The 17,409-nt window shown below is 42.7% G+C and overlaps 1 protein-coding gene across 1 annotated transcript in view; it reads right to left on the bottom strand.

Annotated features, from left to right (window-relative positions):
* PDE8B (phosphodiesterase 8B) overlaps positions 1 to 17,409 on the bottom strand; it is a gene marked incomplete at its 5' end in the record, with an annotated part of 78,780 nt that overhangs the window by 5,823 nt on the left and 55,548 nt on the right. The window contains 11 exons of the mRNA XM_082497998.1: positions 126 to 246; positions 1,216 to 1,433; positions 2,395 to 2,593; positions 4,321 to 4,456; positions 4,898 to 4,943; positions 5,718 to 5,882; positions 7,115 to 7,191; positions 8,096 to 8,173; positions 11,128 to 11,179; positions 16,585 to 16,645; positions 17,308 to 17,396. Coding sequence (XP_082354124.1) covers positions 126 to 246; positions 1,216 to 1,433; positions 2,395 to 2,593; positions 4,321 to 4,456; positions 4,898 to 4,943; positions 5,718 to 5,882; positions 7,115 to 7,191; positions 8,096 to 8,173; positions 11,128 to 11,179; positions 16,585 to 16,645; positions 17,308 to 17,396 — 1,242 coding nt within the window. The remainder of the gene's footprint in view (positions 1 to 125; positions 247 to 1,215; positions 1,434 to 2,394; positions 2,594 to 4,320; positions 4,457 to 4,897; positions 4,944 to 5,717; positions 5,883 to 7,114; positions 7,192 to 8,095; positions 8,174 to 11,127; positions 11,180 to 16,584; positions 16,646 to 17,307; positions 17,397 to 17,409) is intronic.

The following is a 17,409-nucleotide window of genomic DNA, read 5'->3' as shown; positions in this document are numbered from 1 at the left end:
GGCATTACCACAGTGCAAATTAATACAACGTGAATGAAAATAATACTTAAAGTTATCTTGGAAGAACTTCACTGAAATGTATGAAGGCACAAAGTCCTCCAAGCACTTACGTGTAAGCTGGTCTCCTCAGATGCCATTGGCTTGTTGATGCTGTTCACAAATTTGTTCACATGCTCAAAGTGCTTCGTCATTTCTGTTGCCAAAACCATATCAATAATGGCCTGGCGCAATGTCCGGTAGTGATTTCTAGGAAAGAAAGAATATTTCCTGCTCACAAGCCTGCCAGACAGAGCTCTGTCCGTTCCTTGTCCTTGCCCAGACAGTGCTGCAAAACACTGCTCAGGAGCTCATCCACATAAGCCAGCACCTTCAGAGTTATGGACGGTCTAGAGTTGGAGGAATGGACTAGATAATTCCTCTTTGGGTTCCTCCAGCTCTGACTTCCTGTATTGCCCTTTTTCTGTTAGTTTCACCTAATGAAAACCAATCCCCTGAAGTCAATAAATATTTACCGTTCAGTTTCATAATGCTGCAGCATCTTCTCCAGGAACGGCACCAACACACCTCCATCTCACTGTATGTCAGCTTGCAACTCAAATCTCAGGTTTTTCAAAAACCAACAGTGTTACGTTGGGGTAGACAAATTCACTACCTGCTTGGGGGTCAGGCCCTTTCCTTTTCAGTTCCCTTTCTCTCCACACCCTGTCCCTGCAAAAGCTAGGCTGATACAATGGGAACTCCCAGGCTACGTGCATGCCCAGCAGCAGGATGCCTCCAACTCTCCCAGAGCTTCAGCTCCCTCCACTACCACCCCTTTTTGTCCCATGTGAATGCAGCGGTGCCAGCGAGCATGGGGCCACATGCAGCCACAGCCTGCAGCTTCTGGCTGCAATAAGGAGGCAGTGGGTCAAGATGCAGCCTTGAGGCTGCCAACTAGACCATAGAAATGTAATCCACAAAAGATTATCAAACAACTCCATATGCTTTCAAAAAATACAAATTGGAGGGGATGGGGAAGGTGGAGGGTGGGGTGGGAGAAAATGAAAGCCTTTTAAAAAAATCATGTCTACATAGGAGTCCGGAAGAGGTTAAATATGAATGCCTCTATTCAAATTATATTTTCTGGTTTGGAAGGTAGGCTCTCAGTCTGCCCCAAACTAAAATCCCCACACAAGCAATCCATACATGCACACTTCCCTTTTCCAGCAGACCCACCTATCGATATTCTTGAAAATGTTGCATTTGCTCTCTTTAGTTGTAAGCTGAAATGCCAGTGCTGTGTGATGACTCTCTAATACAGCCGTATCGTTGTAAAGGACAGCCAGTTCACTGCCTGCATTGCACAGGAAAGAGTTGGTCCGTCCAGGGTGGTCTACATCATGAATGGTGGCAGCTATTAGTGCAGCCACCTCATCTAAATGGTCAAGGCTTCCCTACAGGAAGACAGAAAAAATATGACGTGGCACAAAAATCACAGGAAATAATTTCTGGTCATTTCCAGGTACCCACAAACATGCAAGCGTAAGCTTGAGGGCAGGGATTCCACCTCCTTGCAATTGTTTTCCACTCACTGCACCCACAGGTTACCTACTCCAAAACTCCCACTTCTACCCTTACCCAAACCCTCTTCCCTTAATAAAACTTTTTACCGTGCTGTCACCTAAGAAGTATCTTTGAATTAAAACCTCTAATGGTGGATGGATCCTCTAGTAGTGTCCTTCCACTTTGTATGCTTGCCTGAATGCGTCTGTACTGACCCTGCTCCCACACAGCTTGCGTGTTTTAGGATCGGATAGATCACGATAGAACAGGACAGGACATTTCAGTTGGAAGGGACCTACAATGATCATCTAGTCCAACTGCCTGACCCCTTCAGTGCTGACCAGAAGTTAAAGCATGTTGTTAAGGGCATTGTCCAAATGCCTCTGAAACACTGACAGGTTTGGGTCATCGACCACCTCTCCAGGAAGCCTCTTCCAGTGTTTGACCGCCCTCTCGGTAAAGAAATGCTTCCTCACGTCCAGTCTAAACCTCCCCATGCGCAGCTTTGAACCATTCCCATAACCAGGAGAAGGGATCAGCACCTCCCTCGCCAAAGCTTGTGGAAAGCTTTGTTAAGAGCTGTTACCAACAGCCAGTTACCAAGAGACAGAAAAGAGCCAGGTTTGTCCCCCCTGTTGTTACTACTTAAAAATGTAAATTCCTTACTTGTATAAATAGACTTCAGAGAAACTGTGCGTGCCTGCAGGCATCACAGGAAAAGACTTCAAGGGCAGAGCAACTTTATGAAGCCACAATCATTATTTAAGTAAACACCTGACTTTCGAATGACCCACATAAAATGGTAAACGCACTGAAGTCCTAGCCCAAAGGACTCCTAGGTGCTGGTTATACCTTAACTCTCTCCTTCCCGAGAAAGAAGGCGGTAGCATGCAGGACATCCGCCGCATGCGTGGAGTTATGGTATGAGTTGGAGGAGTGGTAGTTGGCTTCAATCACCTGCAGCCATGCTCGCAGCGTTGCTTCTGAACAGTTTAAAAACTCAGAGACGCCAAACCGGGCAAAAACTTTTAAGCCCAAATACACTAATGGCCTGAAAAACAGTAGAAGAGAAAAGCACAGCTGTAAAATAGGAACTTCTGACATTCTGAAGAGCGGTGGTTTTGACAAAAAAAAACCAACAAGACCTTAAAAATAAAAGGGGGGATGGGGAGGAAATGTTTAACATTTTATAATTGCACATCTATAACTTCTCAAAAGCCTGGCCAAGGTTACAAATTATTACACCTACCATCCTTTCAGACATTATTTTAATAAGTTTGGTAGAAGTGGTGCAGTTCCACTGGAGTTTCACCAATTCTTGTGGCTTCAGAAAAAATTCTTAAAAGCTCAGGTCTTTTGAGTTTTTAGTATCTGTTAACCAATCAAATATACACATTTTTTTTTTTTGTGAGGAGAAAAAGCAGACTTTGAACCTGACATGGGCACATCCCAATGGTGAAAAAGCCCTGAGACAAAAAATGTCAAATGTTTACTGTTTCAAATAATTCTGTGGCTTCAGGGGGTCCAGATTTCTACTTCCTGACTAGTTGAAATTGGCAATATGCAAAGTATATTGATGCTTCTCAGAGCAGCTCTCAGCATCAGGTTACTATTTCATGTGAACTCTTCCAGCTTTAGGAGGACTGGATCACTTCCTAGAGCTGAGGCGGGAGTCTGCCATTGGTAACCCCCCAACCCTGGAACTCCAAATGCTAACAGGCAGTGGATAACTCTGTGGGAGTGTGGGGGTGTGGGCTGGGCTAAACAGAAGTAGGATGACCTGAGTCCTACCAGCAGTGATCTCCCAGCTGGAGAGGGAATTTCAGGCCTGGTGAATATAATGCTGGGGAGGACAGCGATGAGCCTGTGTATGAAACACTAAATAGGGTAAAATCTCTGATCTTGTTGGTTCTTAAATCCCAGTACACCCTGGGTTGTCATTTACTCTGTGTTGCCCGTGACAGTGTCCTGTCTATCATCAGTCACATTTTTCACTACTACAAGATGATCTACAGGGCCCCTGAGCTGCGAAAAGCATAGCCAAAACCCAACACCTGCGAATTAAAACCAGGAAAATGCAAATTCCAGAAATTGACCTTTTCTTCAAATAGAGTACAAGAAAACCAGTAGTCTCTCCAATCATTGCATCCTGGAATGAAAATAACTTTTCTCTGTGGGTGACATTTGTTTTTGTCGTCTGCATGACCTCAAAACTACTGGCATCTTCTTTCATTCTAAGCTTTAAAATCTCAGGTTCTTGATCCTGTCACTGGTTTATCCTCCATCCCATTTTTTTATCCCTATAATCAAAACCCACAGTTGCTTCAGAGCTTCCTAAACCATAGGGTGATTTAGGTGAGGGAGGGGAAAGGCTTGCTTTTTCCAGCATGACCATTTGTGCGTCAGCAGGATAAAAGGGCATCTGTGGGACATCCAGAATGTAACACCACCCAACTGTGTCAAATGGTGTCACCTGGACAGAGTGGATGGGAGCCAAGCAAGGTAAAATATGAATGGGAAACAGTTCTGCAGGGCTGCAGACACTGTCAGGGATGGCAACAGTTTGCACAGGGCTCTCTGTGGCCTGTGCATGCATCTTGACCATGGTGTGTGCCTGGTTTGTTATATCCGACAAGTGGTATCAACACACACAGAGTAAAAGACAGACATCTCTCACAGATTTGCTGTGTCTTGCTTCAGTTTTTCCAGAGCAAAGCGCTTTCTGCCGCAGCTCCTCAGCAACCTTTTTGCAGGCACCCAGGGGAAGGAGTCCAGTACCTTTTATTCGTAACAGCCTCCAATTCAAAAATGTTGAAGTCCCAGCTTTCCTCATTATCCAGGAGCTGTGCGATACAGGGCGGAACATCATTGATGGTGTTTGGCACTAAAAGGTGACTATGGCTCAAGTTCACGTCTGTTGAAATGGAATTTGGGAATTACAACATTTCTGGATTATTTCCCTCTCCCCACCTGCAGAATTCCAGTTAGGAAACAGCTATTTTTCAAGAAAAACAACTCTTTTCCTTACATGAAAAAGTCTGTAGAAGCATATAATATATATGGTTTATGTTATTACAGAGGATTTGGACATAAAGCAAAAAGATCAATGAACATTTCTTTGAGTGACAACGTAGTTTTTTCCTCGTGTGAATTTTTACATTTTGAAATGTATTATTTTAACTATTTGAACCTGCTTCAACTCCAAAATGGAGGCAGCCTAGTACTTGTTCTGCAGTCACTTAGACAACCATTTCCAAAAACATACATCTCGCTGCAAATTAGCTTGGAGCTCTGGGTCACTAGCACCCACAGAAGAAGTCACATGTGCAAAGGGAAGTTTAAAATGGTGGCTTACTCTTAGAAAACACATACTCGTTTCCTGACAGTCTTCTCAAACCATCCTGAAAAAGCAAGTTTATTGTAAGTTTTAGGTAGAGTATCCATGCATCATTAATTGCAAAAACACTACACGCACTGTAGGTAGCATTCCCAGGTACTAAAAGCACCGCTCCTATTGTAGCACTAGAAGAATCTTCCTTGTTTTAAGGTCTTTCTGAAAGGATCCAAGGAACACTAGTATGCGATCTCCAGAAGGATATTATCAACTATACAGTGCATTGCCCTCCTTGACCCTTTCATTGGCACCTGCAGGATTTCATCATTCAAATTAACCATTATAATTTATTTTTTATATTCTTTATACTATTTTGACAAGGATTAGCTTGGTGTACGTTAAAAAAAATCAGGTAAACCATGATGAAATCTAGGTGTTCTGTCTCTGGCAGACCATGTTGCTGCTGTTACAGGACCACAGTCAGAACCTGATTAAAGTAACCTCACTCTTACTCTTGTAGAGCAATCCCTCTAGTCCCATCTAAGCTTCTAGGCTTTCTAAAAAGTATCTCCTCAAGACAAATCAGATTGGATGATATAGTTTCTAGTGGCAGCCATGTTCACTTACATATGAGGATGAATGCACCCAACGAACTGAGATGTGGCCGTATCTTACTACGTCTTGGTGCCTACTGTTAGTAGAGAGGCCAAAAGGCTTAAGTGAAATGGTAATGAATTACGAGTCCCCTTCCCATCGCTTATGAAATTTTAGCACAGCAGAGGAGTGAACTGTGATCTAGGACACTGGTAGCAGTAATTTCATCTTTGCTAATTTTACTCACAGTCATCAGACCTCCAACAAGATCACTTGTGTGAGGATCTTCATCTTTGGTACCTAGCTGAGGGGAGTAAAGTTCTGTTGTCCTCAGGATTTCCAGAACTCTGTCCAAGGCCTCTGCTACTGTGATGGGGCTGTTTTCCTGGGCAGCATTAATTATGTTAATAACCTGAAAGCAGATTAAGGAGGCAGGCAAGGAAGAGTGAATGGCACTTTTGTCTTTTATTATTACAAAATCTTTATTCTTGGCTTGATTGCTAAACTTTCTGTTTAGCAAATGCTATGTAATTCCCCCCAGGCCTATACGTACAAGTTTGAAAATGTAAATTTGTGCTCTGGTTCCCTGTGATCTGCCTACTATTTATAACTGGCAAACTCCTAGGAAGTGAAAGCAGAAGGGTGTGAAATGTCTGGAAGAGTCACAGGTGTGTAGACCAAGAACTAGCCATGTCCCAGTCCTTCAGCATAGCCAGGTCTGCTCAGAAGCAATCATTCAGTCCTCAGAGGAAAACAGCAAACAAACGAACTCCTGGATGTGACTCAGATATCCTGATATTGGGTGTAAACCCCTCAATGTTCTTGATGTTAAAATGGAGGGCAGAGAGCAGCAACAGCTGGGCTGCGCTTGAGGGACAAGACGATGGCTCTTCTTTGCCTCCCACCTTGTGTCTCAGCCGCAATCTGGGAATACAGCAACGACGCTATGGACTGCTCCAGGCACTGCCAGGTCTGAGAGGGAGAAAGCCCCAGCGCTCTCTTCTCCAGCAACCAGAAGCTGCTGCGGAGGCACTGGAGGCCTCCTTGCAGGTATGGTTAGGGAGAAGGAAAAGGAAAGGAGTCGGCTGCTCTAACAGGCACAGTGGTGTTGGGAAGCAGAGCTTGATGCCAGGAAGAGAAGATGTGGACAGAGGAAAAAAGCGGTTTGAAGGTGGGAGATGGCAAGCACCCTGGTCTGCAGGACAAGTGATTCTACAGCTGGTTTGCAACAGCAGAGTTTTTATAACATGGATGGTGACAAAAAGACTGCAGGGAAGTGGAGGGACAGAATATGGTGCAAGTGGTCCCTTCTTTGCATGCTGTCCTACAAATATCAATGGTAAAAGCAAAGGTGAGACCAGAAGCACGTCTTCCTGCACGTGCACAGCCCAACACAGCAGGGTCCCCTTCCTGCCGCAAACAGTGCATCTAGGAAGGACACCCTTTTAATATACTTCCTTATGACTAGGATTTGGAACGAGATAATGAGACGCAGAAAGTGGTAAGATTAAAAAATTGATTTGAAGTATTCTGTTAAATACAAGTTGCAGGAAACCCCTGGCTGTCCTGCCACAAAGTACGTACTTCCCTATGAGAGCAACTCCAGGCTCTGAGTTTGTGGAAAAGGCAGCGCTCAGGACTCACCTTTGTGATAGGAGCTTCTATTGTCATTGAGTGGATCCTTGCCATGGAAGAGTACCGTCGGGTCTGTAAACTTGGAGCTGCCATTAAAGAGAGCACTGTTTACATGCTGCGGAAGGTAAATCGGACGACAGCATTTAAAGAGTGCAGAAGGCTGTCACTGGGGAACAGCACAACAAAATCCAGCCTCATCTCCCATTTCTCCCGTATCTCCTCTCCTGCAAGTTTTGTTTTACTGTTTAATTTCTTGCACTATTGCCTACCTCCTTTGCAGCCACCCCCCACTTCTGCTGTCAGTTTTTCTGTCCATCAGTCACTTCAGCTATACTTAAGCTATATTATACTTGATGCCCAGTACCTGCCACTCTGCCTTTGTTTGCAATGGATCTCTGCCAGACGTGGCTTCTCCTGTGAGAGTACCTGTGTGCCTGTCTCATCTCAGTGACACAGCTGCCCTAATGAAACCCGTTCCTGCTCCCCATAAGCTGTGCTTCTCTCACTGCATAGTGGGGCAGAAAGAAATATCTGCTATTGCCATCCCAGGCCCAGCAAGCAGTTGCAAGTGGGACCGGGAGCAGAAGTACTGCTCTCAAGTAACCAGCAGCAATCATTCCCTTCATGTCCCACACTAATGAAACCAAAATACTGGCTCAGGAGCGCAAGCTGCAGCTTTCTAAGAGAGGTGGAACGAATGCTTTACCATGCGCTCTTCTAGCAGGCTGCCCCCATCCCGTGGCACAGCCACTGCTCCTCTCTGTGGAGGCAGCACCTGCTGCATGCACTGTATAGTGATGCTGGTACTCATGCTGGGGCACTGTTTTGCAAAGCAGAATAAAGAGATTTTACAGCAGTTATAAAAACTGGAGTGATCTCTGCTTGACCAGCTGTGAATCTGTCTGGTTCCTTTTTTATTCTCCATTTTTATTGCCTAAGGCAAGTCTGTTCCTTATTTATAACGTCATTCTCGATAGTTTTCTTTCTTACCATCACTACTTTGAGATGTTATTGACTTAACATCAGTCGAGTCTTTCCTTCTGTTCTTGCATTTGAAGGAGTGGGATTCTGTAAATACAAACGAAAAGCTTTAAAAGTGCAGTAAGTAGGATCTCTACAGAGTCTCCTCCATCTAATATTCTGAACATTTAATTAGATGATCTTAATGATACCACAGTGGGGGAAATATTGTAATCTCTGCACATCAGAACAAGGGACTCAGTGTCTATCAGCTTACAGCAACTTGACTAAAGTCACCTGGAAAGCTGTTTCACAAAGAAGTCAAGACATCTTATGGAACAGGGGAGTTGTTTCACCTAACTTCAGCTGCCTAAACCCAGCAGTCTTTCAGGGTGTCATTGTCTAAGGTAGTTGTCAAAGATCCTGCTTTAGGAGAGATATCTCAGGCAGACGGGTTGAACCCCTCCTGAAAGTCCCTTTTGCTCTCCACCAACCACTGAACGAGCCTGAGTTTAACTGCCTAGAAATTTAGCCAAGTGAGAAAAATCCCATCTTAGTCTACAGTCTTACAGCCCAAGCACAATTCAGACTCAGACAGCTTTTGCTTTTAATTGCAATAATTGTTTGTACCCTGTGTTTAAGAAAAATCCAACATACTGAGAATGATTATAAACAATCAATTCGGTTGCTGTGAAAATTAACCATGCACCAAGCTGTCATTCTTGAAACCACCATTTGCTAAAGCAAGAGAAATTATCACATCCAGGCAAATGCAATAGCTAAATGAAATGCCTGGGAAGAGCCTCAAAAAAAAAAAAAGAAAAAAAGAAAGATTCGGTAAAATTTCATTTTCCTCCAAAACATTACAGTCTGCACTCTCCCTTACGTTTAAAAACAGCAACTGTGCAAAAGTGTCTACAGTACATATTCCCAGAGTATCTGAAATGCCACTCAAAGATCAGAGACCCCAGCAAGCTTTCAAAAGGAGATAACTGCCACGTGAAGAATCAGAAATATCATAAAACTGATATTCTCAACTTCAGGAGAATAAACATGTTGCAAGACAGGATATATGCAGCCTGTCTTTAGCAAAAGAAAATGTTAGTATACAATTCTCCAGAATTAAAAATATATCCATCTTAAAAATGACTGAAATACAGTTTCTGTCTAAATTATTTTCTTTACCACAGATTTACAAGATAGCTTGGGTCTTTTTATATTGTGCTCCAGACTGGAGAAACAGAAGCATTTTCCTCTGTTGACAGTTAAGAATGGGTAATAAATAATCCATGATAAATTATTTTATTTATGTGATAGGACTACTCTTTCAAACCCTTTTCCTGCATTAAAGTTTGGAGGAGTTTAACATAAGGCACTTGAGTGGGAGCACGCATTTACATATAAACATGGCTGTGAGTGGCAGTAGCAGACAAGACAATTTTCCTTGTATTAAACACCGACTAACAAGTTAGAAACTTTGCTAGTGCCACCTAGAGAGTCACAGGCGCATGAAAGCTACTCTGTGCCATGCTACAATTCCAGGTGAATATATTTAAATGCCAAAATAAAAAAAAAATCTTTCACCTGTTAAGTGGAATTTATTACAGATCACACCATCACAGAACACACCATCGCAAACAGCACGATACACATGGATTATTTTTCTATCCTCATGACGTACTGGTGTATGACCATGGCTCTGGGAATTTATTCTTGGAGCACAACCATGGACTGCAGGGAAGGACAACCTACATCACATACACGTGACTCTAAGGTTGCCAGCTTTCACTGCACTGCGGTCATCAACGTGGCTTCACGGCACGTGGCTTCCCAGTCTTGCTGAAATCTGTGACAATAATGAGCAAACCTAAATGCCCCACATAATCTGCCAAACACATTAGTAAGCTAGTAACTATGTGTTAACTAGTAACAAGTGTTCTTCGTCTTAATTCACAGGCATTCTCACCTTCCCCTGATCACAAGGATGAAACAGTGAGAAAGAAAAAACGTATTTATTACGGGGACTCAGGAGCAAACAGTTCAACACATGTAGGGTTGGTTCTGATGGCAGCAATGGTAATAAGAGCAGCAAATTACATATATTATCTCTCCTCCCCCCCTGCCCATTATTATTTAGCATCACAGAGCTCTCCAGTTCTTGTACATATTCTTATAATACTTGAAAAGGTAGGGGATGTTAAGCAGTCACTTCCCATGCTCCCAGTGTATTACATCCTCCTCCCATGTGAAAATCAGAAGCTGCCCAACATTGCCCAGCAACGTTGTCCAGTGGGAAGGGCCTCAGAAGGTAAAAGGGCACCAGAGTCTGTTCCCTCAGAATAAGAAAGAAGACAGCAGTGCTGCACCTAGCTCAGATCACTAGAACTGCAAGCTGAGAGCCAGCCTTCAGTGTCTCCTTCTTCATGGGAAATTGTTATTCCAAACATTACACAGCATTGGAAGAAGACAGTATCTCCTTATACTCCCCCGCCTTCAGTCAAAAGCTATCTGCAGAAGTTACTGAGAGCTTGAACGTGCTGTCTGCAAGTAAGCAAACCTGCCCGGGACTCAGGGCGAGGGTTCTGCAGACACACTGCAACAGCTCAGCGCTGGCTGGAGGTGACAAGCTCCAGCCTGGAGGCTACGGACAACTGTCTGAGCCCTGTGCTGGGGCCAAACCGACGGCCTGCCGACAGGTCCTAAAACTGGAAACACTAGGGCAGGTCTGCTGGCACAAATCAGCACTGTTCCATGTGAATTTCAAACAGAAAGGTGTGCGAAGGCACACCGCCTTCAGGATCAGACACAGTGTTTTAATACAACAAAGAGCGATGCACCTTAACTCCGAATGCACGGCAAGACCTCTGCACAGGGGATTGAATCGTTAATGGTGGTTACAAATCCAATTCGTGGTGCGACAACAGAGCAGCTGGCATCTGTCATTGGCCATCTGCTCCAACCACTGACTCAACAGAGGGAAGAGACAACATTTCATACCAGCAAAGCACCCGGCCATGACCTCAAGCACAGTGGTATAGAAAGGTAAATGACAGTATTCTAACCTGACTGAGAATTGTCTTCTGTGTACTTCTCATCACGGTGACTTTTGTAGAGCTGAAGGTGCACCAAGAGTAAAATATATATGTAAGGAAAAAGAATACAAAAATATTTTAAAAGGTCTACATTCAACACTGTCCTTATCCAACATTCACTGTTCACTTATTTTTAAAAAAAAGCGTTTGGCAAAGACTCTTCTTTAGGTATAATTATATGTAGAGAAATAATATGAAAGTAAACAGATATGCAATGCAGGAAATCACAGATATGATCATGCTTTTATGTACTAAGTTCGTGTTCAATGTCTGTGTCTGCAAGAGAACTGACAATCATTTTTAGATAGTGCTTTAAGAGATAATTGCATATGAACCTGAAAGATTCCAGGAATAAAACACAAAGAGAAAAAAAAAAGTCCTAAAATGTTCAGTTTTGCTCTCTGTACTAAGCTAATTCTGCATGCATCCTTTCATGAGTCACTGATAAACTGGACTTCAAAAAACCCAGTTACATAAACAGCTCTCCAGCAACTAGAAGGGTAGAGGTAGGTGTCATCCATCAGAATGTTCTTTATTTCTAAGTAATTTTTAATCATTCTCATGAATGAAAAAGCTAAATACAAAATCTTAATTGTTTATGCTTCTGAAACACGGTGGGTAACTCCACCGACAGATATTTCAATCTTTCTTAGAATTTAAATAGCATATTTCCATCATCTTACAGTTTACACCTATTGCTTGGTCTACAATAACACAGATTAAATGCTCCTCTGCTTCTCCATCCTGCTCAGAAACAAAAGCACAGTCTGTCCAATACGTGACAGTTTAATATCTGCTAATCACTTCGCCCCATTCCTTCGTTACATGATTACAATAACATATTTTGCTGTTATAGGAAAACAGAGCAGAACTTTCAGTTCTTCAAGTCTTCCCTCTAAAATTAGCACTTGACGTATTTAGGTACAGCTAACAGAGACACTGAGAATGATTAAAAATAATGCATTGCTTTTTTTAGTGTATTCACTAGAGAAGGTATACATGCCTTCTGCTTCAGATGAATAAACTTCAGTGCTTGACACTGCACTTACACATTATTCATTACACATCATATTTAGGAGTCCAGTATTGTCATCTAATCTATGGTGACTGGCCCCTCTGACCAAATCCATCACCTGCCCATAGTAAAGCACTAGATTGCATGGAACCATGAAATCCGTGGTTGCAACCTGTGAGTTAAAAGGATAGTACGGCAAAGTTGCACTTATGTACTTTTAGCGTCCATATAATTTTGTGACAATGCAAGCTGCATGGTCCTTACAGGGATTATTCAGGAGAGGAAGGGAAGTAATGATACAAATTCTCTTTTCCATCATTCTTGCACACCTTCCATCTTTTTTTCCTTTTTGCTGCTGGGGGGAGGAGGGGAAGAGGGTGAAAGGGAAAGAAGAGAATGGAAAAGAAAGGGAAAAAAAAAGCCAAAATTCAGGAGTAGCTTTCTATAATGAGTTAGAAAAAAAAAAAAAGGCGAAATCCTGCGCTCACGCTTCATATAAATCTTGATCGAGGGAGTGTAAGGAAAGACTATTCCTCCAGAAAACTAGTTTTAAAAGCGTAAACACCTCTTTTGTAATCATGCAGGAACTCTCAGGGAAATCATCTTCTGCAAACAGAGTACAACTGAGGAAGCTCATCAGATATGGTACAGTGGCACAAGGCATCTGAACTGCTCGTTCTGGTCCCAGACTGGAGCTTCTCTTAGAGCCCATGGATATATCTCTGTCTACTGCACAACTAGAAGAAAACTTTGGCACAGTCACAGAATCAAAGAATCACAGAATGGCCAGAGTTAGAAGGGACCTCTGGAGATCATCTAGTCCAACCCCCCCACCAGAGCAGTCCTCTAAGTGCTCCACTGAAATTATAAAACAAACCACACTTCAGTTCTGAATACTTCTCTTACCCCTTCTGCAGGCATGGCCTGAAAGACCCATGTAAGGTAAGTTACGAGGGCAGTTACACACTTAATCTTGGGCCAATATGTTCTTAAGGGGAGAAACACCACCTCTGCTGCAAATTTATGAAAGTGCAAACACTAGACTCTATCCTGCCAGGTCTCAAATTGACAAAGGCAGCATTAATCACTACCTAGGCTTCAGCACATGGGAACAGTCACATAAAAGTCAATCCTCATTCATAAATCTTCACTGTAAGAATACTTAATACATTCTCAGATGTATTCCTCCCCCCCACCCCCCGAATAAATCTAACATGCTTAATTTTTGTATGTGATAGATCTGGCACAGAAATCCATGAAGGTTCCTACACAGTGATCTCTAATCATACTGCGATATCCCTTATGGAGGCTGTCAGTAATGACAAAGAACACATCTACATTTTTTAAGGTGAGACAATGCATAATAATGTAAGGATGTTTGTAAGTCTGCATACAGTGTCTGAATGCTGAGATCAAGCCATTTAAAATCATATTTATGCAGTGAAACGTCAGACATTTGCATGAAAATTTGAGTCATGACAGCTCTGTAACTAAAGAAGTAGTTAGTTTGTTTTCCTTTTATCCTTCCATAAAAGATTATCTGTGGCTTGAAAAGAAACCTAATACTTTTTTAGGGCAAAGTTCTATTGCTGCAAGTACTCAGGCATGGATTTTAGGAAAACTGCAGCGTCCAAATGTTAATCAGGACTGACACCATCACACTAGTATTGCTACAAAAATAACTCTAAGAAGTCTCATGAATATCATATAGATAGGAACTATGTGTCACCATCACTGCCTATCTAAGATGAAAAAAAAATAAGAAAGAAAAAAAAGCCAACCCAAACCCAAAGCCACACTCAAAATCTCAAAATCCTCAAATTCCAAGGCACTGTTTGAATTTTTCTTGCAATGTGAGTGCACCCAGTGCTCTACTACAGGCAGGAGATATTTCCACCACAGAAGTGAAACAGAGTAATTACCTAGCTCTGTTGGATGCACCTTGTTTTATCCCCAGTGGATCTTAAATCTCCACAGACCATGCTTTCTGTTCGGCTGCGGTCTTTAACCTTTGCAGTAGATGTGGTGAGTGTGGTGAGCCGGACTAGGGAAGTAATCATCCCCCTGTACTCGGCACTGGTGAGGCCTCACCTCGAGTACTGTGTTCAGTTTTGGGCCCCTCACTACAAGAAGGACATTGAGGTGTTGGAGCGTGTCCAGAGAAGGGCTACAAAGCTGGTGAAGGGTCTGGAGGACAAACCTTATGAGGAACGACTGAGGGATCTGGGGTTGTTTAGCCTGGAGAAGAGGAGGCTGAGGGGAGACCTTATCACCCTCTACAACTACCTGAAAGGAGGTTTTAGAGAGATGGGAGCTGACCTCTTCTCCCTGGCGACAAGTGATAGGACAAGAGGAAATGGGTTCAAGTTATGTCAGGGCAGGTTTAGATTGGATATTAGGAAGCATTTTTTCACTGAAAGGGTTATTAAACATTGGAATAAGCTGCCCAGAGAGGTGGTGGATTCACCATCCCTGGAGGTGTTTAAGAAAAGGGTAGATGAGCTGCTTAGGGACATGGTTTAGGAGTGGTGGTGTTTTTATCAGGGTAGGTTAATGGTTGGACTTGATGATCTTAAAGGTCCCTTCCAACCTCACTGATTCTATGATTCTATGATTCTATGTCTGCATCTGTGGAGGACCTTTTGAAGGCCCTATCCCTGGGCTCACCAATTGTGTAAAGCCCCCCAGACCTATAGCTCATTGCATTAGTGCTTTATTTACCAATAACTGCTCATGAACCAATAGTAAAAGCATGAATTGATGGTGTTTTCTGACAGTGTCAGTAGCACAGAGAATATGAATGTGGCCTTGGACACAAGTCCCTAACTAAAATTTGTTTCTTAAGCTTGCCAGCTTGGGTAGCCCAATGAACAGGGCAATGAAAAACAGAAAAGAGAAGGACTTCTATCTATATTCCTGCTGATGCTTTATACAGATGGTACAAGTTTGCAATTGCTTTGCACTGAGTATCACATCCACACTTCCCTGCACCAGTCTTTCAGCTGTGTGTATATTATAGAAAAAGCATTAATTTTATCACTTCCAAATCAACATCAAAGCAGCTATAAATGAGGCAATAACAATGATGAGGTTTAAATAATGAATTAAAAAGAAATACTTGTAACTTTAGCACTGTGTCTATTACAAAACTCTCTTGCGCTCTATCTTGAGTGCTTTAAAACATCCTGCTACTGTAAATGATACCTTGCTGCTAATACTGAAATGCATGTTTTAGCTCAAAGATGAGGTCAATTTAAAACACTTTGAGACTTGTTTTTCAGTGATACACCTTCAAAGTTCTCCCAAAAGCTGTGCAGATTTATCCCTTAACTTGTTACCACCTGCCCCAACAAAAACTTTTGCGAGAGGGGTGGTTTCAACTGTCAAATTTTACAAAATAACACCTATGAACTTCTTCCAATAGAAGTTTTCGAATGATGTGTAAATATTCAGCATTGTTATATTGAAGGGGCAACTAAAAATAGTAGTGACTTTCTAAATATCTGTTATGCACAAGTGTGTTTACCCACATAATGGGTAAAAGCATATTAAAATTCAAAATAAACCAAGATACATAGCCTCTCTCCTAAAGAACATGGAAACACAGCATGCTTCCAAGGCACATCCTCGTTTAAAATGTTGCCAGCTCCTTCCTATGCTCCTCACTTTCTATCTCACTCCTATAGACCACAAGCTAAAGATAGATTTCACTCCTTTGCTCACAAATGTTCAAACTGCTTTACTCTATAGGCCGTGTACTCAAGTATTTTTGAGGCAAAGCATGTGATACGATCATCTACTTCAGACATTTTCAGAGGGAGGGAACCAGGAGCAGATGACAACAAACAGCTCCCCATGCCACCAGCTTTGTTGCAGGACCTGCTCAGGTGGATACGTGCCTGGACTGCAGAGACCGGGGTCAACTGCTACTGCTGGTTTACTTGGGTTATGGCTTGGATTATACCTCTCCACAACACAACATGATGAGCATGTGATGTCTCTCTCAGGTGCTGCATGAAGGCTACACTTTATTCAAGAACCACACGTTGGCAAACCTTGTGGCTGCTGAGCATAGGTCATTATTAGACATAAGTACATCAGATCAGACTGGCAAGAGCAGGTCTAGGAAAAAGCCCCTCGACTCCCCTTGGACTATGGTCTACATTGCTCCACAGTATCATGGACTCAACTGTCACGTCCAGAGAATTAAAGCCTCTCTTTCTCTACTCTGCAGTCCTACAAAGGGAGAACAGTCCATGCAAAAGCTGAAGTTGCCTTGCTTGCTCCAACACTCAATGAGAATCTTGTTGGCAATATAGGTCGCAACCTCTTGGAAAAATATGAATTTCTGAACTAAAAAATATCAGTTTACTAAAAGCAATGAAAATTATGACATGAAAGAAATACGATACCTGTTTGTTGTTTTCATTGGTACAATGCAGCCTTTTGAGGGACACAAAGTGCCTTATTTTCCTAGCAACAGAAATAATCACTTGTTACCATATCAAATGGTAAAGAGAGAAGTGACACACTGCTGTTTTCTAAAGCAGAGGTCTCCACGCCTTCACGAAACAAGATACCAAACCCAACACCAAACAGACGACGGGGCAACAAGCACTCCTTCAGCGTTACAGCTATGTTTTTGTCCCAGGACACCTGATCCTTCCGCTCCTGCAGGATTTCACCCGCGCATCTAAGAGCAGAACTCGGCAACGTGCCCGTACTACACTGCAAAGGTGCAAGCACATACAAGCACGCGCACAAAGGGGATCGTCTGGCTGCTGATCCTTCCAGCCGACTGGCTAACAGTTTGCATACTGTAGAATAGCTTCATAAAGAAATGCATGGTACCATGAGCCTAAACATCAGCTTGCAGGTAGCTATAGCAGTGAAACTATTAATTGTTGTGACTTTATAGTTCTTTTAGCCAGCATATGACACCCAGATGGACAGACGTCAGCAAAGAACATGAACTTCTCAATTTTGCTTATTCTTTCCATGCTGCTTGAAGTCAGCAGTTATATCATCACCCTGCTACTACATACATGGATGTTCATGTCAAACTTGCAGACGGGGAAAGCAGAGAGAAGGCCCTGAAAACCAGAAAGCAATTATGTTCTGGACAAGTTAGTTACCCTCCTTGACCAATCACAGGTGTTATCTTCACATGCTGCTGGATACTGTCTCCTGATTTTCTTCTTGCATAGTAAACTCCTTGCCATTCCTAAGCAAACACA

This window comes from Vanellus vanellus, assembly GCF_965231255.1.
Source record: "Vanellus vanellus genome assembly, chromosome: Z".
In the NCBI taxonomy this organism is placed as follows: domain Eukaryota; kingdom Metazoa; phylum Chordata; class Aves; order Charadriiformes; family Charadriidae; genus Vanellus; species Vanellus vanellus.
Note: the sequence above shows the minus strand (reverse complement) of the source record. Positions and strands in the feature narration are given on the sequence as shown.